The 22,794-nt window shown below is 35.0% G+C and overlaps 1 protein-coding gene across 1 annotated transcript in view; it reads left to right on the forward strand.

The window, feature by feature from the left end:
- Positions 1–22,794, forward strand: part of NDST4 (N-deacetylase and N-sulfotransferase 4) — a 251,474-nt gene that overhangs the window by 89,915 nt on the left and 138,765 nt on the right. Inside the window, exon 2 of the mRNA XM_043569681.1 lies at positions 18,734–18,821. Within this exon, the coding sequence (XP_043425616.1) occupies positions 18,734–18,821 (88 nt within the window). The remainder of the gene's footprint in view (positions 1–18,733; positions 18,822–22,794) is intronic.

Raw genomic sequence — 22,794 nt, forward strand, 5'->3', positions numbered from 1 at the left:
AAACAATGAGATACCACTACACATTTATTAAAATGACAAAAGCCAACGTTAAAAAAGAAAAAAATTTATAAGGGGCGGCTGGGTGTCTCAGTTGGGTAAGCGGCCGACTTCCGTTCAGGTCATGATCTCGAGGTCCGTGAGTTCGAGCCCTGCGTAGGGCTCTGTGCTGACAGCTCAGAGCCTGGAGCCTGTTTCAGATTCTGTGTCTCCCTCTTTCTGACCCTCCCCCATTCATGCTCTGTCTCTCTCTGTCTCAAAAATAAATAAATGTTAAAAAAATAAAATAAAATAAAATAAAATAAAATAAAATAAAATAAAATGACAAAAGCCAAAACAATGACAACACCAAATGCTGGGAAATATGTGGAACAACGGGAACTCTAATTCATTGCTGGTGGGAATGCAAAATGATACAGTCTCTCTGGATGACAGTTTAGTGACTCATTACAGTACTAAACATGTGTACCGTACCATCCAATCAGTGTACTTCTTGGTATTTTCTCAAATGGGTTGAAAACTAATGTCTACATAAAAACCTGAACATGAATTTTATAGCGGCTTTATTCAAAATTGCCAAAATTTGGAAGTAACCAAGATGCTTTTTAAGGTCAATGAATAAACCATGGTACATCCAGATGATGGAATATGTTAAACAACAAAAATACAACAGAGTACATTTAAAGATGAAATTTGCTTTGCTCAACAATTTATGAAGTGGGCAGCATCCCATGTAGCAATAGAAAGAGCTCCATCAAGCTGTGAGAAAGGAAAGGTTTTTAAGGATGAAAAGGGGATAGTATAAGGAAATTATTAGCAAAGCATGCATAATGAGGAGGATTGCCTCATGAGTGCTGACCAGGTAATTCCAGGTTGACTGGTTAAAGATTACGTTCCTGGGAGAGGCTGAAGCTGCAGTTTGGTTAGGTGTTAAGTCTTGGTTTGCTAACATAGGGTTTAACACAAGATTTCATTTGGGCCCTGCTGTCTCCTTTTTAATAAATATTATTTAGCAATAAAAACAATGAGCTATTAAGCCACAAAAATACCTATAGAGGAATCTTTAATGTATATTGTTGAGAGAAGTCAAACCAATTGCTAAATACTGCATAATTCCAACTAAATGATATCCTAGAAAGGGCAAAACTACAGTGACAGTAAAAAGAATAGTAGTGGTTGCCAGAAGGAGGGGGAAAGAATGAATAAGTGGAGTGCAGGGAATTTTTAGGGCAGTGAAAGAAACTATTCTTTTTTTTATTATTACTTTATTTATTTATTTATTTATTTATTTATTTATAAATATAATACCTTGTCAAATTGGCTAACATGGAGTACATATAGTGCAGTCTTGTTTTAGGGGTAAATTCCCATGATTCATCGCTTACGTATAACACCCAGCGCTCATCTCAACAAGTGCCCTCCTCAATGCCCATCACCCATTTTCCAATCTCCCCTGCCCAAACCCCCCACCCCTGTCAGCCCTCAGTTTGTTCTCTGTATTTAAGAGTCTCTTATGGTTTGGCTCCCTCCCTCTCTGTTTGTAACTACTTTTTCCCCTTCCCTTCTCCCATGGTCTTCTGTTAAGTTTCTCAAGTTCCACATATGAGTGAAAACATATGATATCTGTCTTTCTGTGCCTGAATTATTTCACTTAGCATAATACCCTCCAGTTCCATCCACGTTGCTGCAAATGGCAGAATTCATTCTTTCTCATTGCCAAATAGTATTCCATTGTATATATAAACCACACCTTCTTTATCCATTCATCAGTTGACGGACATTTAGGCCCATTCCATAATTTGGCTATTGTTGAAGGCATTGCTGTAAACATTGGGGTACAAGTGCCCCTATGAATTAGCACTCTGTATCCTCTGGATAAATTCCTAGTAGTGCTGTTGCTAGGTTGTAGGGTAATTCTATATTTAATTTTTTGAGGAACCTCCACACTGTTTTCCAGAGTGGCTGCACCAGTTTGCATTCCCACCAACAGTGCAAGAGGGTTCCCGTTTCTCCCCATCCTCACCAGCATCTGTTGTTTCCTGAGTTGTTAATTTTAGCCACTCTTACCAGTGTGAGGTGGTATCTCAGTGTGGTTTTGATTTGTATTTCCCTGATAATGAATGATTTTGAGCATCTTTTCATGTGTCTGTTGGCCATCTGGATGTCTTCTTTGGAAAAGTATCTATTCATGTCTTCTGCCCTTTTCTTCACTGGATTATTTGTTTTTCAGATGTTGAGTTTGGTAAGTTCTTTATAGATTTTGGGCACTAACGCTTTATCTGATATGAAACTTTTCTACATGAAACCATAATGGTGGTAACATGACGTTCTATATTTGTCAAAACCCATTGAATTTAGCACACAAGGAGCAAATGTTCATGTAAACTACGGATTTTAGTTAGCAATAATGTGTCAATATTCACTCATCAGTTATAATAAATGCGGGATCTGTGCAGGGGTATGTGGAAGAGAGGATAGATGGGAACTCTGTACTTGCTAAGTGCTTCTGTAAACCTGAAACTGCTCTAAAAAAAGAATGTGAATCTTAAGCCAAGAGGACCCTAAGGAGACAATTAAATGCAATGTGGGAACCTGATGGGATACTGAAATAGAAAAAAAAGAAGTTAGGAGGATGCCTGGGTGGCTCAGTCGGTTAAGCCTTGGACTCTTGATTTCAGCTCAAGTCAAATCTCCCTGTTGTGAGATGGAGCCCCGTTGGGCTCTGTGCTGGGCATGGAGGCTACTTAAGATTCTCTTTTTCCCTCTCCCTCAGCCTCTCCCCAGCTCACACTTGTGCATGTGTGCATGCTTGTGCCTGTGTGCATGCACAAGCTCTTTCTCTCATTCTCAGAAAGAAAGAAAGAAAGAAAGAAAGAAAGAAAGAAAGAAAAATTAGAAAAGAAAAAAAATTAGGGAAAACTGAGAAAATGCAAATAAAGTATGGACTTTGGTTAATAACAATGTATCAATATTGGTTCATTGATTGTGACAAATGTACCGTGGTAATGTAAGATACAATAGTATTGGTATGTGGAAACTCTCTGCACTATCTGCAATTTTCTGCAAATCTAAAAATATTCTAAATTAAAAAAAGGTAGGTGAACAAAAATATTTATTTATCATATGCTGTAAGTCAGGAGCAATGCTGGAAATATAGAATGGTACATAGTAGAACTTAAACATAAATTTATTGAAAGTATATGTTTAAATAAAAGTATATTTATATATTATTAAATTTTTACATTTTAAAGAGCAGTGTAGAAGACTAAACAATCCATCTGTGGAATGTGTATGTCATCAGAGCAAAATGAAAATATTTTGGATTTTAATGTAAGCACACTATTTGTTAAATGCAAATGTTCCATTTAATTGTTATGCTCAATGTCTTGGTTTCATTTATATTAAAATTTACATAATTAGCAAGTTTTTCATAATATCTGCTGTGACAAAACTATATATCATTTAGGTTCACCTCTCTCCTGTGGTTAGAGATATGCAATTGCCTGCAAATGCAAGTAACAACTGACATCCCCAGGAATTTCAGTTTAGCAGCTAGTTTCCTCTGAATATACATTTTCTTTTATCTCATGCTAGGTGCACTTATTCCCTAAGATACTGAGTTGTCTTTGCTTCACTTTCTGTAATAAAATAGTTGAGATCAGTTTTTCTTGGCTCAATTAATATGACATGTGTTCTCTGAACTCCATAACTCATTGGTCATGCAAAAGACGAATCTTCCTCCTGCAGCCGTATTGATCCACGTGGCCCTTTTGGTTAGGAGTAAAGCCTCTTTAATTACTTTGGCTGACTTTCATTTTTTACAAAGTCTTAGGCACATTAGCTATCATACTGTAGTGTTCTCATTTGTCTTAAATTTAGATGCACCTTGGTCTCCTGAGATTGATTGACTGTATTTTTGGGAAGCCACCGCCTACCCCAGCCTACACTAACTCTGTTTAGCTTAGAAATCTGAAAGAACTATCTCTCATCTTATCCCAGGGCTTGATAACCTCTTCCTTTTCCTTCACCAGAGGTGTTTTGACCTTTAATTAAAAGGAAAATTTGTTGTCTTCCTTTCAGAAGACAGCAAATAATGAACTCATTAAAATGAGGTTAGTGTTCGGGCCTTAGAGCAATAAGAGTTGAAGTCTCATTAGCAGCTAACAATGCAGAACACAGCACATAAATAAACCTAATATGGCACAGCCAAATGCCTCTGTGCATTAAATTTGAGCAGAATCAAATGTTTACCGTCAATGATGTCTAGGGCATGAAGTTTTAATGCACTTAATAAAGGAAAGCAAATTGCTTCCTATTAGCCATGAAATGTTACCACAGAAAATGCCCCCAAAAATGTATTATGTAAATGTGGGATATGTTAGTAATTAACAAGGATATGTAGAAAAATATCTGCCTTGCTTAATAGATGCAGCAATTAAGAAGAATAAAGATGACTCAAAATCTCTAAAGGTAATTCTAGAGATTAATGTAAAATAATGCAGAATGTGAGAATAAGATTTTTTTAAGAGACTTTATTTCATATGTGACCCAAGGTGAGAGATATTTGCAATGTCAAACGAAAGAGTCAGTTAATAAAATGAAACTTCCCTGTAGCTGATTAAATATCTTCTGGGAAAGACATTCCTTAAGAACTTATTTTAAAGAGCTACCGTATTTCATCTACAGAAGCAGGAAGACTTTGTTTCAACAAATTGTAATACTTTGTAAGTTGTTTTATAATGCTAAATGATCCATAGTTAGTAAAATAATAATTAGGAGTTTTATTTCAACAGTTCAGTGAACGAGCTGAAAGTATAAATTCTTTATAACATCTAATACCCATACATCAATATTTACATAAAAGTAGAAAGATTGGTAATGATATGCTCTTTATTCTTCACATTTCAGATTTTTAAAATAGGGCTATATATTTGTGTCAATATTAACATTTCCTCTGCATTTAACACATATGTAAACTACTTCTTAAATTAAAAATTGTGAGAGGGGTATTTTCACCTGATAATTTGTCCCATCATTTTTTGTCTCTAGAACATTTGAAAAAGCTTCCTTTCATTACACACTTCTTGAGCTCTTATGAAAACACAGCAACAAAAAACACTCTTTGGGCCAAAATTTTAGTTGATCAGGGACACTCACATTACATAGATGAAGCCGACTCACTCTGGGGGCTGAAAGATACTGGATAAATGATACTCTGTGGATTTTGAGGAGAAATTTCACTCCTGGAGAGTAAACGTAGCTGCTAATTTCCAGTGTTCATCTACTAGCCCAAATCTGAACAGATCCAAGAATCATACCCCACATCCAATTCTTTCACAACTTGCATTCAATTCATCATTTGACATTTACAGTCCCAGAACCTTTATCGTCACACTATATCCCAAATCTAACCACTTTCCTCCTACTTCACCACCCACTAGAAGATACTCCTTTCTCATTTGGGGTACTTGTTTCTCTTCTAAACGCTTCCTCTTCCATCCTTGTCTTCCCTTTACCTGGTCAACTCTTCATGCACTGGCCAACAATTCAAAGTGTGATGAACATTATATCTCTGCTCAGACCTCCCTGGTGGCTTCCCAGTACACTCATCTTATTGTACCATGATATTAATTTATTTGTTTATTGCCCGTCTCATTGACGGGAAGATATGCTCCTAAACAAAGTCCTTTGTTTTGTTCAAAGCTAAATCTCTAGTACCTAGAAACAGCTAAAATACATTAGCTATTCAAACACTTCTTGAATAAGTAAATAAAGTAATATATTACATTTATTTGAGAATCTTTCTTAAAATTACCGTAAAATTCCCTTATAAAAAATATGTGAAATGTGGAAAAGGGCAGTCACTCTAAAGGATACCATTTACATAGAAAATATTTTGACTATCGCCTTCTTTCATTGGGAAATGAGAACTGTGCTGGAAAATGTTACCATTAATACGTTTTTATTTTGTTGTTCTCTTTCATGAGTACCTCACTAGTTTGCCTTCAACTACAGGAAAGCAGAGTTGGTAGACTATCAGATGATGTCAAGCCTGTTTTGTTATGAATGTGAATTATAATTAGGCTTTAAATAGGATTGAGCTTGAGGAGGTGACAACAAAATCTCACAGGAGCTTTTTATTTTTGAAACCCGTAGTCTTTGTCAGAGGGAGAGATTTACTAGAAAATGATTTGTCTACCAAATACAGGAAAATCCCACCTTAAAATATTATATATACCATAAATTGTGGTATATCTTGGTTATGATTTCCATAACCAAATCATGGTTCTATGCAGATAATGACATATGTTTTCATATTTATAATAAAACCTAAAAATAAGCATATCTTTACCTTCCTAGCAGTATAATGAGAAGATTCTATTACATGTGAGCTTAAACAATATATACTTTAATGCTACAACTGTATATACATTTTTGCATGAGTTGATATTTAGACTTTGGAAATTATTTTTATGCTATGCATTTAAATATATATGTATCTGAATGTGTTTTTGCAAAATGTTCAAATATGTATCGTATGAAAAATTTCCAAAAATTTATAAAATTGATCATGAAAATTTTAAATAATGCAGATTTATTCAGATGTGGTAAAATAACATGAAAATAAAACACAGAAACATTTTCACATGCAGACTATAAATCTCTAACATTTATATAATTTTATTTATATAAATACACTTATTTATATTTATATATATAACTTTTAAATGTGCAAAATATATTAGCAAGGGCTTGGGCTTAGGAGACTTCTTGGAAGATAGAAGTGGCTCAATAAAGGCTTGCTGAAGTTTAGTTCTTTATGGAGACAAAGTTTTTGGTATTTACTTAGAGTGAATATGGTCACTACAGGTGGTTGCAACTACAGTTTTCTCATTTTACCTGTTAAATAAACTCATATTTGTTAAATACTGAATTTTTGTAGTTACAGTGGCTAAATTAAAGATGAATTATCAGTATATTTTCAATGCTATTATCAGTAATAAACTTTTTACTTGTTTTCTAAGTCATCTAGGGGATATTCTTGATTTTTTAATTTGACACTCCTATCCTTAAATCCAAATATATCAATATTCTAATCGAAAGATACTTAATGAGTCTAAGTAGAGGCATCTGGGTGGCTCAGTTGGTTAAGCATCCAACTTTGGCTCAGGTCATGATGTCACGGTTTGTGAGTTCCAGCCTCACATCAGGCTCTGTCTGTGCTAACAGCTCAGAGCCAGGACCTTGCCTCAGATTCTGGGTCTTCCTCTCTCCTCCTCATGTACTCATGCTCTGTCTCTCTCTCTCTCTCTCAAAAATAAATAACATTAAAAAAATTTTTTGAAGAGTCTAGGCAATTAAGTTATTATGTACCATATTAACAGACACGGATAATGATGATTTTGCTATTACATGTAGCCTGTTTATTCACCTATTACCCCAAATATGCATTTAAAAACCAGATATCCTTTTTATTCAGAAAGAAGACATATATTCATTGTGGGACATGAAACATGTATTTATCAGCATGTCACCTATCCTATATGTGTTCTCCAATATATCAATACCCAACAAGATCAATGACTCATCTTTGTTCAAATCACTTACAGATTCAATCAGTCAATTGAATCATTACTGCACACAACTGTTTTCACCATTATCAGCTTTTCTTATTTACTATTGCTTGCTCTGTCCTGATGGTAACTGCAGTTTGACAGAATTCAGTCTATGAATATACCAAATAAAAGTAAAGCAAAGCTTTCATTCTTTTAAATTTATTAACAGAAAGACAGTAGTAAAGTTAAAACGGATGGTTTATAATTTCAAGCATAGTATAAATGAGATATCTGTCATGCAAGGAGAAGTTTGTCCATTGGAAAGGTCATACAGACTTTAACCTGATATTCATTTACATTTAGGGTAAAGAGAAATTATGAATGAAACTACATAGAAGAAGGAAAGAAACTATACCTTCTTTTACCTTTTTAGGTAAAAACCTGCATACATCCCCAGATACTGTCAGTAATATATCCCCTACTCCCACGAGACAGGAATGATGGAAATTGACATTTTCTTTCTTTTTAATGTTGAATGGCTGTAGAGATAAAATTTGAAATTAAAATCCTGAATTTTATCTGCAGAATTCCCTTTCTCTGGCTTCAGGCCTTTTTTAGGAGAATTATTATAGGACCAACATGGCTGCCATGGCTATGGCAAGAATCTCTTAAGTCTGTCTCCAAGACCCTAAAAATCTGACACAGAGCTCAGGTGTATGCAAAGTGCACTGGTAAAAGTAAGGGGAATTCTATAAAACTGGGAATAGAAAGTATACTTTTGTGTGCTCAAGAAACATTGTGGAATTATTCCAACACAATATTTAATCAAATAATGATACAATATAGCTAATAAGTGAATATCTTAACAATGAAGAGATTCCTAACCAGTATGTGAGCAGGGAGTATTTCTAGAGATAAAGTTAGAAAAGTCAATTACAACACCAGCCAACAATTATTGAGTAGCTGTGTTGTACGAATATTGCTGTAAGCTCACCCTGGATGCATACTGAGTAGGAGAGAGGATAGGGAATGAGAAATGGAGATTATAGCCACCAGCAAAGGCAGAAGCAGGTGTCCTAAGAAACAGTGCTAATACTTGACCTTGATTAAAGAGATAGTTGCTTCGGAGGCTTTCATGTTTTAAGGCCTAAAAAATAAAATGATAATTATGCTGAGAGATTTTTTAAATCTTTAAGTAAAAAGTATTTTTGTTAATGAAACAACTTAATAGTTGCCTTTAATAATTTCTCAACAAAAATAAGATGCTCCAAGAAGTAATATCATGTTTATCAAAAGTGTAAATTCTATTTCTAAATACTTTGCACATTTCTGTAATATTAAGGAATTGCTATTGATCAGAACTTCTTTAGGGATATCCTGCAGTAATGGAAGAATCCTCCTTTCTTTAGGTGGCTTACAAAGAGCTAAGTTATTACATGATTGAATGCACACAGAATCACATTTTATATAAAATCACAACTATTATATTCTGCAACTTGCATTGGATACTAAATAGGAAACTATAGCATGACTCCAGGAGACACTTCTACTTCCTAGGAATTAGCTATCCACTTAATGCGTTTTCCTAAAACCGTATGTAGCACATTTAAGCAAGTGGGAGTATGTGTTGCTAGCTAATAGTTCAGAGGAAAAACTAAGGTAAGCCATATACAAAATTATTCCTACTAGAGAGTGTGATATGTTAATGTGAATTAAGAACCTCTCAAGAGGCACCTGGGTGGCTCAGTCAGTTAAGTGTCCGACTCTTGATTTTGACTCAAGTCATGGTCTCATTGTTCATGAGGTCAGATTGGCCCCCTCATCGGGTTCTGTGCTGATAGTGCAGAGCCTACTTGGGATTCCCTCTGTCCCTCTCTCTGCCTCTCCCCTGCTTGCTTGCACTCTTGTGCTCTCTCTCACAAAATAAACAAATAAACTTTAAAAAAATAACCTCTCAAAAGGAGTATAATATAGAGTGTTTCTAAACATTTTGAACATGGAATTATTTTTTCATAGAATTGTTAAATTTCACAGACCTAGTGACTCCACAGATCATGGTTTGGAAAAAATCCTCTATAATCAACAACTCTGTTTCACTCGTTAATTCCCCTTCTACAGTAAAATCATCCATGATGACTTGGTATTGAAGGCAGCCCAAACTTCCACACTCCACAGTCTCCAAAGCCAGCTCTGAGAGAAATGATTCTGTGTCTGTTTTAGAGCTTCCATAGCAGTACAAAGCATTTCTATCAAGTTGGCTCCCCAACATAGGAATCAGGATTATGAAAGTGATTCAGGTTACATTTTAAAGTTCCAACCTAAAATACATAAATAAAGAAATGAAGTCGCAGCCTGACACAATGAGAATTTGCACCAATTCAGTGCAGATCCTTACTGAGAATTGTTGGAAATATTTTGCATCATAAACTACTTTCCACCCACCCTTACCCAATAAAGGTTTGATTTTGTCAGTTTGCTTGTGTTGTGTGTTCATGTGCATGCTTATCTCAGCTATCTAATTCCTGATAATTCCTGAAGCCATCTTTTAGTCCCTGAGTTTACAATGACCAGTTTCATTCCACATCCCCAAAGAAGTCCTAACATAAGGTAGGTAGTATCTCACTATTACTCTATCATGTACTTGAATACTTTGGCTTCAGGAAAATAAGACAGTCATTTTTGTCATTATGTCATAAAAGGCTTTAAAGGGAATAGTTATGTTACCCAAACCATGAACTCTGAAGTTATAATATATTTTTATCTTTTTATAACAAAAAATCTTGTAGGGCATGATAGAGACTTGGAGCAAAATTTGTAGGAAAAGTAAATTAAATAATATAATTGAAGGCCAAGTTTAGAGGAAATAACTTTTTTTAATATTTATTTTTGAGAGAGAGACAGAGACAGAGACAGAGAGAGAGCATGAGCAGGGGAGGAGCAGAGAGAGAAGGGGGCACAGAATCCATAGCAGGCTCCGGGCTCTTGAGTTGTCAGCAAAGAGCCCTATGCAGGGCTTGAACCCACGAACCGTGAAGTCATGACCTGAGCCAAAGTTGGATGCTTAACTGACTGAGCTCCCCAGGTGCCTCCATAGAAACTAACTTTTAAAGGAGAATACCAGTGGTGCAAATAATATTACCTGAAGGATCTTATGGTTCATATTTGATTCAAATTTATTTGATTCAAAATTCCAATCAATTAGGTAGAACATGAAAAACGTGGAAACAGAACAGAACACACTCATAGTTTGAGATGATCTATACAGACTGAAAATGAGAATACAGTTGGAGAGAATTTGAGGCTGATAAGAACTGGGCAGTGTTTCACCTTGCTTATGGAAATTTTCTGATCCCAGGGCAAATGCAAGACTGCTAAGCAGAAAGCAGAAGCAGAAGTTCATCTCACATACTTTCAGAGTTAACTGAAGTCAAAATGACTTCGAATTCTGTCAACAGAAAGCTGCCCAGACCACTTTACACTAACAAAGTTTAGGGGACAAGAAAAATCCATCCATACCCACTGGGAAGGAATTCAAAGTCACATGGAGTGATTTGCTGATGTAATCAAATGCAATTTACAACACTATAAATGCACTTCAAATTTAATGATTTATATAACCTTCATTGTGTTCTTTGATAATCAAGCAGAAAATGCAAACTCTTCACATACGTGACATGAGTTAATATTATTTTGCAAGGTCAAACCAATTTTCAAATTTTCTCTTCTCTTTGCCAGTACCTTTAATCGGCATCAGTGTTTCACCTTCCAGCATGCAAAAAGCACTCCTTATGCTATATAAGACTACTCCCCTTGCACATATATACATTCCTTGTGCAGTTAGTTCCTGAAGTTTACCCTCCAGTTTTGGATAACAAAGACTGAAAAACAACGGTGCTGTATGACTTTAAGGTCTCTTTCCTGTTAGGGTTGATGCAGAGGTTTCAACAACATAGTCATCCTATTGTGAGAAAGAATGTTTAGTATAGCAGTGCAAGTATTGATTTTTCCCTCAAAACCTTTCCCAATTCTCCCACATCTGAATGTCAGAAATCTGAAGCATTAATGAAATTACACTCCACGTCACTTCCCACACCAGTCCATCAACATTACACTACTTTCTTCTATTCCCAGTACCTCCAGGAAAAGCCACGTCTGTCTTTCTTTCTTTCTTTCTTTCTTTCTTTCTTTCTTTCTTCTCTTTCTTTTTCCTTCCTGGAACTACTACAAAAGTCTCCTGATTTTCCTGTGTTTTGCTCCAGTTGTCCTACAATTCCTTCTCAGCAATGAGCCAGAAGATTCCATTTAAAATGTAAAATCATATCTTATGTGAGATGAAGTAAAGTATGGTATATTAACATGCCAAGGTGTTTTTTTTTTTTTCAACATTTTTATTTATTTCTGGGACAGAGAGAGACAGAGCATGAACAGGGGAGGGGCAGAGAGAGAGGGAGACACAGAACCGGAAACAGGCTCCAAGCCATCAGCCCAGAGCCTGACGCGGGGCTCGAACTCACGGACCGCGAGATCATGACCTGGCTGAAGTCGGACGCTTAACCGACTGCACCACCCAGGCGCCCCATGGATGCTGAGGTTTTTCCTGACACTGAGCCTTGTTCTCACTGTCCCGTTTGCCTGCAGCGCACAGTCCTCCAGAGCCCTGATTTTGGGCATGGCTGGCCTCTCATTTTTCATGCCTCAACTAAATTGCCACTTTTTCAGAGAGGCCTCATAGATCATATTGCTTATCCTGTCGAAATTCAGGCACTCTGTGTTAGTTTCAATAAGAGCATATACTATAATTATTTTTGTACCACTAATTACAGTTTGCAATTAAATAATTATTTGGTTGATCTGCCTTGTGTATCATGTTTGCCTAAACAAAACCCAGTTTCTACGAGAACAACAAGCTTATCAGTTTTGTCAGACATTTTCTAACTCCTTAACATTATGTAGCTTTTTTAGCCTCTCTGTGCCTTATATGCCTCAAAAATAGGGTTAATTAAGGGATCACAGGGAGATTTAAATTTTTTTAATGTTTATGTATTTTGAGAGAGAGACAGAGACAGTGAGTGAACAGGAGCGGGGGGCAGGCAGAGAGAGAGGGAGACAAAATCTGAAGCAGGCTTCAGCCTCTGAGCTGTGAGCACAGAGCCTGAAGCGGGGCTGGAATCCAGGAATGTGAGATCATGACCTGAGCAGAAGTTGGCCACTCAACTGCCCCAGCCACCCAGGCAGTCCATGGGATCACAGGGTGTTTAAAGAGATAATCCAAATAGAGTGCTTCTCACAGGGCCTAACACATAGTAAAAGCTCCATTATTATTAGCATTCTTTCCTGTGTCTTTAGTAACTAGAAGAGTGCCTAAAACATAGCAGGGATTTAATTATTATTGTTTCAATGGATGGATGAATTAATAATGGCACAAGGAGGAAGACAGCCCAAAGGTTGAGCTTCGGATCCCTGGTTTCCTGGATACTTAGGCAAGAGATGAGAGATGGGAGGACAACACTTAAGTGATGACTAGGAAGATGAGAGAGAAATTGTTCTGAAATACCATAGTGTTTTTCTACTCAGCAAGTTGTTCTTCCATTTGAGTCTGATTTCAGCAGAAGGATCCCCAAACCCCACATGTTTCTCCCCACAAATGGTCTCCATATTTCTTCAGTTTATAATTACAAACATTCATTCATTCTTCCTTAGTTAACTCTTCCATTCCATAATCACAGCCCAACTGTTCAATGTGAAATACCGTGGAAGATTTGGCGTATTGGTGTAATAAAATTCTGTCAGTGTATAAATTATATCAGACAATTTCCTCTTTGAGTAGCAGTAAGCGATTTTAAAAATGAGACAGCAAAAGAGAGAGAGAGTAGGTTTCTGAAAGAATACAAATCGCTTCTAAGGGAAAGGAGATGAACAAGAAGAGAGGCAGAGACTATCAAAGGCAAACTTCAAAAGCTTCATACTTTCACCCTGGGTCAGCCCTATTCATCTTCATTTGTACATTGACAAATAGTCTGCACAAAAGTGCATGGACTCCTGAGTCATTTCATCCTGGTTGGTCACACAAACTTACTGTAGTGGGACCTGAAGTTATTAAGGTTGGACCAAGTGTTAAGGCAAACATGCTCAATTTGGGCCCTCTCCTAGTGTTATGTGTCTAGGCCACTTGAACTTTCCACGAAGCATTTTTTTCCACCTGGACCATAAGTATAGAGGTAACCTCTTCTGATTCCCACATTAAGATCTTATAAGATAACTAAGATGACACTTTCATTTAATTATTGGATATATTAAAAAACTGTACAAGACAGTTAAAGGAACAAAAACTATCACCCTTTTGGGTTTGATTTGAAATTTTGGAAGTATAAGGCTATATCAATATATGTAGATAGTCATATCTTATGTGCAGTTACGGAAAGGGTTAGCCTGAATATCAGAGTAGGTTAAGACATAAACAAAATACCCCCCAAAAATAAATATTTTTAAAAATTTAAAAAGAGGGGGGGGCGCCTGGGTGGCTCAGTCAGTTAAGCATCCGACTTTGACTCAGGTCTTGATCTCACCGTTCGTGAGTTTGAGCCCCGTGTCGGGCTCTGTGCTTATGGCTCAGACCTGGAGCCTGCTTCGGATACTGTGTGTGTCTCTCTCTGCCCCTCCCCCATTCGTTCTCTGTCTCTCTCTCGCTCTCTCAAAAATAAATAAATATTTTTAAAAAAATTTTTAAAAGGCATAAGCAACATACTTTGAAATTAGCATAAATATAAATAGTGCACTAACTTAATATTTCCCAAAGTTCCTTGATGGTTACAATCTCCAGCTTGAAGCTATAAGAATCACTATTAAATTTACAGTTTCCTAGGTTCCATTTTATACTCCAATTCAGAATTTCCAGAACATGGGCCTGGGAAAGTTACTTTACAAGCATTCTGGCAACTCATTTCATATGGGTAACCTGGAAACAATTGCTTGACCCTTTTTAGAAGCAACTAGGGTCTCTGATGAAATACACAAGCCTGGACCTTATCACATAAAACTAAATCAATAACTTTTCAAGTGGGAATCCAGAATTGACAATATTAGCAGCCTTTTTTAGAAAATTTTATGCACAATAAAATTTGAAAACCATTGTTTTCTTTAACATTTTGCAGTAGGGCCAAGTCAGACTTGCTTTATTAAATACTGAGAACTTGTTATGATAGCATTATGCAAATGTAAGTAATATCTATTAAAATAATGAATTGTTGCCTTTTCTTAAGTTGTATATATTTATTCTCTTTAATATCTAGTCAAGTTCCTTAGTAAATTCTTCCAGATAAATGCAAAGGAATATCTTAAAGCTGTATACATATAGATATATTTTTTTAATGTTTATTTTTGAGAGAGAGAGAGAGAGAGAGAGAGAGAGAGAGAGAGAGATTGGGGGGGCAGAGAGAGAGGGGGATAGAGGATACAAAACAGGCTCTGTACTGACAGCTCCAACTCAGGAACTGTGAGATCATGGCCTGAGCTGAAGTCAGATACTCAACCAACTGAGCCGCCCAGGTGCCCCAAAGCTGTTTGTATTTCTTATGAGATAAACTATTAAAGAAAATAGCAAGTTTATTGTCTAAACACTAAATATATTTCATTTTACATTTATGTTCAAAAGTTAGTGAAATTTCCTCACAAAATATTCAGATAAAAAAAGCTTATCTGTAGCTACATGTTGTTTCCTAGACTTTACAATTTGATTTTTATCTATAATTGACACATATTACTTCCACTTTATAAACAAGTTTTTCCAAAAGTTTTTTTTTAGTTTCATTATATTTCATTTATTCACAATTTTATATTTGTCTTTTCTTATCTAACATTTCTTCTGACACTTTACACTTCCTCTATTTCTATTCTTTACTTTTTCTATGTTTCTTCTTTAATTTTTGTGGTTTAACATTTTTTTTCTTTTAAGCTTGTTTATGATTTTTATTTTTAAAATTGGACTATTTTATTACTCATTATTATTTGTATCTCTCTTCCTTTATCATTGAAAGACCATGGAAATTTTCTTTCCCTGAATTTTGGAAGTTAAAGAACTTTTTTATACTGAAATAGTCAGTCGTGGAATCTTTCGGGGTCTGCCTTTTTAATCTATCTGTTTTGTTTTACTTATAGAAATTGTAATTTTTACCCCACATTAATCAAAATTACATGTTGGGAGAGTATGACTAGACAATTCTATTTCTTTCAACAATAGAAGGGTCTGCCAGATTCTTCATAGAGTTATTAGTACCACTGGAAGAAAATCCATCTGTCCTCGCTTCTGTGAGCTTATCTTACTAGGTAATCTATAATATAAGATTATAAAGCATCCATGATATAAATGTCCTGGTGAAATGTAGCATCTTATCCATATTGTTCTGATATCATTTAATGGTATGGTCCATGAACCATGTTTATCATTTTACCATCAGAAATATGTTACTAATAAAAATAAAGGAAACTAATTCAATTGAATGCCTTCCACATTTACAAAAATATATCTAGCAATAGGGAATATGTAAAAATAAGTAAGGTTTGATTGACTTGAAGATGCTTATAGACTAGAAGAAGTGGGATATAAAGTGATGTAGTAAAGAAGAAAATAATGTAAGTCTTAAGAAAAATAATTTAAGAACTTTGGGAGATAAAAAAAGTAAAAGCTTTGAGGCATCAGGGCAGGCTTCATACAGAAATGGCATTTGGGCAGAACTTTAAAGAATGGATGGGTTTGGGGAATGGGATCTGGAGCAGCTGGAGACTAAGCAAAAGGAACAGAGTAAGGAAAGGCACGGAGAAATATAGGAATGGGAATAGATCCAGAGGACAAGGTGATTTGGGGGAAACAACAATACATGTAGCTTAATTGGAAAAGTGGAGGCACTAACAATACCTAATAGGTGGGGAGAGAATGACACATTGAGTGCTCATTGACAGCATTTATTGAGTTTCTACTGTGTGCCAGGCATTTAGCTGTATACTTGCTACAACATAATCCCCAATAATAGTGTGAAACAGGTATTAAACATTATCCCATTTACAGATAAGGGAAAGAAAGCATTAGAGAACTGAAATGACCAACAAGGCTGAGCCATTAATTGAATGGCCTCCTTGACCCCAAGGGTGAAGTGCATTTACTGCCTCTGGGATGTTAGCATGATTACAGAATGTAAGGCAGATTAGAGGAAGATAAAACTGAAGGGTGGGAAGGTTAGCAGACTATAGTGTTTTAAAGGCCCAAGAAAAAGACAATGGAGGTGTTCCTAAAGTGGTGGCAAGTTGATTGAGGGAAAAATACATTGTTTGATGTTTATTGATTTGATTTTGATTTATTTGATTTATTTTCCCCTAATAAAGCATTGAAAATGTGAGCCCACTCCATCAGTAAAAATTAAAATCCCTTACTGGTCTATCATAACATGCTCTAGATTTCTATGTAGAACTTATCATGAGTTGTAATTATACATTTTTCTGACTGTCTATTTAAATTCTCTCTCCCTCTCTAAGCATTAAAGTCCTAGGTTAAAGGGACTATGCTTGTTACACCCAATATATATACTAAATATATGTATCCACCTACAATAAATATGTAGTGATTTTAAGATACTGGAGAACTAAATGCAAAATAATGACTTCGAGAACCCAGAGGTAAGAATTGGAAGGGGATTGGAGTGGTAAGGAATACAGGGGAAAGGAGAGTGTTTTAAAAAAACTAATTGAAGTTATGGAAGCCCAGGGATTGTGCATTGAATAAAGTAAGAAACCCAGAAAAAGAAACTTACTAAGATAAAGAGATGCATGATATTTTCAATTTAACACTGTATTCCACAGGATTTACCAATATGCTTGACTATATATTTCAAAAGACTTTATTTTTAACTCCAACCTCTTTTTAGTATTTAGGTTTTTTTTTTCTTTCTGAGAACTTTTAAAAAATATATTACATATAACTGAGTCAAACTAAATAAGCCTATTTTTTCCTTTTTCTACTTAATTCATAATATTTAAATAAGATTGGCCAGGATTACATGCAATGTAACTGTAACCTAGGATAACCACTGATTATGTAGTTATCAACCTTTTAGTTATTCTTTTATCTAATTAAGCTAATTTGCAGGAGAGTCCTCTTAATTCTGGAGGAGCAAATACTTCCACAAATTTTAAAGCAGATACTTATCCACTGTGACTAATACTCGAGAATTCTCTAAATTTCTGTTCACCTTAACATATTGATAGCAGTAACCAAAAATTGGTCTTACTAATATGTCTAGTTTGAAATGAATTTTTCATTTTCATAAGAACAAAGTAAGTCCCCTTTAAAAATCCATTTAAAAACAGGAAAAGCATTCTGAATCAATAAGCAAACTAAAAAGCCCAAGGATATGAGAGTTCTGAATTATGCTACATATGTTGGCATAGGAATAATAGCAGTTTAAGGATTGGCAGAAAATTTACAGGACTAAGTCTGACTCTAAGATTACTATCAGTGTGTTCCTGTCCTGTCTACAAATAAGAAATTAACATAGAATAATTCCAGATACAGAAGATAGGCACATTTTTCCACAGTTGGAAAAATTTTCTTTATGGAATTGGCTATTTATTTTCTATCTGTCTTTGCCTGGTTCATATTTCAAGATTTGCAATCAATATAAATTATACATTTCTCTTTAGTTTATATGGTTGAGAACCCAAGCTTTTAACGTAATGATTATCCCTTATAAAATGATAGGGGAAGTAGCACAGTTAAATAAATACTGAATTGCAACTCAAACAAATATTACCTTTCCATTCCTTACTAACAAATTAAAGACTTGTCTATATCCAAAAATTCTAAAAATTTTCTCCCAAGGAAAAAAAAAGTGTAATAATCTGAAATCAAGAAATGACTCACACGGAAATGAAAAATGATTTCAGTGCTGTGTGTTTAGAGAATTGCCTCTCAGCAACTTATAATGTGCTTAGGGCTTAACTGCTTCATAATTTGGTGAACTTCAATAAAAATAATAATAGTGATTATAATACCTGAGATATGAATCAAAAACCCAAAAAGCAACAAAGCCCATACTATTTTGTTTCACTCATGCATACACATTTGAAAAAGAGGCATCCCAAAACTTCATATTTATTTTTCTAAAATCATGTTAATTTCTTATTTATTTCAGGCATTACTAGAGACTCAAAATTTACTGCGCACTCAGGTTGCAAATTTTACCTTCAACCTTGGATTTTCAGGGAAGTTTTACCACACAGGTAAGAAGGAGCTTTGTGTTCTCAGGAAGCTACATATAAATAGGAGAGAGGATTTTAAATGTTTCATAAGTAGGAGAAATAGAATATCTGGACTGATTATGGGAAAAACTTGGATGCATTATATGAGTAGCCAAATCCAAAATCAATGAGCTTGTTTACTTTGGCAAATACTGTTAGAATCAAGGGCAAAAGAGAAAGAGAACTGACTTTTTCAACTCAGTAAAAGAAACCAAGATCATTGTTTAAGTTGTGACTATGCATCTTGTCTCTCAGCGTGGTCCAAGTAGAAAGCATAGTGATGATGATGATGATGATGATGATAATGGTGATGATGATCATGATGATGGCAATAACACTCTAATAATAATAATAATGGACAGTGTTTTTAAAAAGTCAGATAGTCAAGGTGACAGACATTTTTGTACATATTATTTTCCTTTGGGAAACACCTGGTGATAAGAGAGGAATTTTGTAGCCTCAAAGAAAATCAATAGAGTCTAAGAGTCACCTTGCTTAATTTACCTTCCCTTGCAGGATTTTTCCCTAAAAATATTACAATAATTTGGCCCAACATGCATTAAAACCATCATAATAAGGCTTGTATTTCTTTCCATCTCTATCCAGCCACAGTTGCACTTCTGTTCAGTGTCAGCTTTTAACAAATTCTTAAAATGTGATTGGTGTTCATGCACTACTCTATGTTCTGATATTCCTCACCTCTCTACCCACCGTCATCTCCAGAATTTGACTTTTATTTTCTGAATATCAGCATTCTAATGTCTGGCACTAGTATGGACAAAGCTATGTTCATAGAGCATAGAAGTGACTATCTTGTAACAATGACAAAAATAGCACAAAATGGTGTGTTAGAGTCTGTATTAGGGCAAATACATACTATCTGCTCCTATTTCTGCATTTGTGATTTTGCACTGTCGTTACTTCATAGTATCTTAGTGAAAACATTCCATAGTATTCTCTATGCATGCATGTTATTGACATTAAAAATATCCTGTGCAAAGGTAGTCTTTAATGATCATAAATGCAGCTCATTTACCCAAAGAAGCTTTTTAATGTTTACCCAAAGAGGCTCAGCATGGTTTATTAGAATATTGAAGCAGCAATGTCTTATTGGCTTTTATTTAATGCTTTTTCCCTCCCGCTTTGAAACATGTAAATCTGTTTAAAGTAATAGAAGGAAAATTAGTATTTAGGCCAGTTGATAAATCAAATGATTGCATATTTTAAAAGGACATTTTGCAGAAAGAGATTTGGGTCATCATATCTGCACAAGCAAAGCAATTCTAGCTTACAATTTTGAAAATAGACATAGTTTTGTAAATCTTCTTCAAAAGCCCCCTCAAGAAATGAGTTCAGGCCTAAGAAGCTCTGACTCTGAAGTTATAAAGCAGATAACTCTAAAGGCTATATCTATTCACACAGGGGGAAAATTATGGGATTATTTGAAGTTCACACACAAACAATGCTATTTTGTCTTAAATAGCTAGATAGTACAAGTCAAGCCATTCTTTTGGTTGAAATATATCTGGATAACTGCCTCAGGTCTTTTATTTACTTTTCATATTCAGACCTATTAAACCTGGCAGACATTCACAGAGTTAATGCTGATAGCAGGTTATAACACTTCCCATTTCTTCTTTATGGTCCTGAACATGTACACAGTACACATCCACTAGGAAATGAACAAGACACTAGTTAATATCACAGGGATAGTTGTTGGAGGAAGGTACAAAAAGTCATTTTAATTATATCTTTTAAAAAGACCTTATTGACTCCTTATGTTGGTACTAACCTAACAAAAATAATGGAAGAAATTCTATTCTGTTATGTTGTGTTATGTAGTAGTACACTTTAGAGACCATACATTTAGGTTACACTTTATGAATGCATGTATATATACACACATGCATTCCTAAATCCCAGAAGTTTACTTTCCTTCACGTGAATATGAAACTTTCATTGATTGGCATCCATTGAATCATTGAAGAGCAAAAATAAATATTTTGTATTTCAAAAGTGCATCTTACTTACTACGTTAAGTAGTTATTAATTTACCCAAAGATACCAAGGTTTCCTCTAGGATGGAATAACATGGTGATGCCCACTACAGGGAGGTCATACCTTTATCTTATCTAGTCACGTTCTTATATGGAGGCTTAACTGTATGGGAAAAAGTTTGCAAATCAGGGAAGTGCTTTCCTTATACTTGCACTCTGCTGTGATGTGTAACTATTAGAAGATGGCCTTGTCACAATGATTGTCTCTGTTCTCTCCCAGGATGTTCTGATTTCCCAATGCATGAGGATGCTGATTGATGAGCCTCATTGTTTTGAAGACATTTAATCACATATGCCCAGTGTAATAATGATAGATTCTTCATTTCTTAGACTGCTTCACTTATTTGTATTTTCCATGTATTCTTTCCTGTTCAGTTTCTCTGTCCTTCACGTGCTAAAAACAATCTCACCCAAAAAGGACATATCGCTAAGCATTCCCTAACAGTCAGCCACTCACAGGTGCCAAATTGAAAGAGGAAGGACATACTGTTGATTAAAAGGGGAAAAAAAGTGTGGAGTTTGAAATAAAGAGTTTTAGTCTGGGAATATGTAAATCTTGATTGGAATTGCACAATGAAAGCTCGATTAAAGAATAAAGATATTAGAACATTAAGATGCCTTCTAGGGATAAAGGGCTATAAGTATGATTTTTCATAGGGCATAATTTCTAGTGACAATTGTCACTCTTTATAATTAATAATAAATTAATATGATTCAATCAATTACTCCATGGATATTTGTGAATTGTGTTAATATTTTAAAAAAAAAAATTTTTTTTTTCAACGTTTATTTATTTTTGGGACAGAGAGAGACAGAGCTTGAACAGGGGAGGGGCAGAGAGAGAGGGAGACACAGAATCGGAAACAGGCTCCAGGCTCTGAGCCATCAGCCCAGAGCCCGACGCGGGGCTCGAACTCCCGGACCGCGAGATCATGACCTGGCTGAAGTCGGACGCTTAACCGACTGCACCACCCAGGCGCCCCAAATTGTGTTAATATTTTTAATGAGAATTCATTTTAAAAAAATATAGATCCTTTATATAAAACTATTACCTTTCAAACATGAAAGTAAAAAAAAGGTATTACAATCATTCACATTTGTTTGCTTTTAGTTTTTGATTTTTTGTATAAAGTATTGGTTCAAAGAGTAGGTATTAGCAACAGATTGCTTTTGTTCAAATCCAGACTTTGACATTTACTAGCTTTGTGAACATAAACAGGTTATTTAAACTTTCTTTGCCTCAGTTTCTGCATCTCCAAATGAGAAGAATAATAATATCGCCCTCATCTAGAATATGTTCTAAGTGCTATTTTTTATTACTATCACTTTAAAAAGTATTTTTATATAAGATCAAATTTTATCAAAGAATTAAACTGAATAATTCACATAGCTCTATTTTCTAATTATGAAATCATAGGTAACATGCATCCATGCACTCATTTATTCCTTCATTTTATTTACTTATTTATTTGTATTTTTGTTTACCTTTAAAGAGAGTTTTAAAGTACTACAGTGTGGCAAACGCAATCATTAACTGAAATAACACTGTTCTTATTCACATGTAGAAGTAGCATTTTTAGAAACAACTTTTATGTATGTGCCTTACATTCAGTGAAGCAATGCATTGTAAACATATATATACAATGAAATAGTAAACTCTCCTTATTTATAGATACAAGTAGCATTCTTAGAGATATATTTTCTACATGTGTCTTTTTGAAGGTTTTATAGGCAATGCAATGTACTGAACACATTTTCTGAAATTAATTTTCTTAATTTTTAATTGAAGTATCACTGACATACGATATATTAGATTCAGGTGTACAACATAGTGATTTGAAAATTACATACATTACAATTTGTTCACCATGATAAGTGTGGTTTCCACAGTCACCAAA

The sequence above is a fragment of the Prionailurus bengalensis genome, chromosome B1 (assembly GCF_016509475.1).
Source record: "Prionailurus bengalensis isolate Pbe53 chromosome B1, Fcat_Pben_1.1_paternal_pri, whole genome shotgun sequence".
NCBI lineage: Eukaryota > Metazoa > Chordata > Mammalia > Carnivora > Felidae > Prionailurus > Prionailurus bengalensis.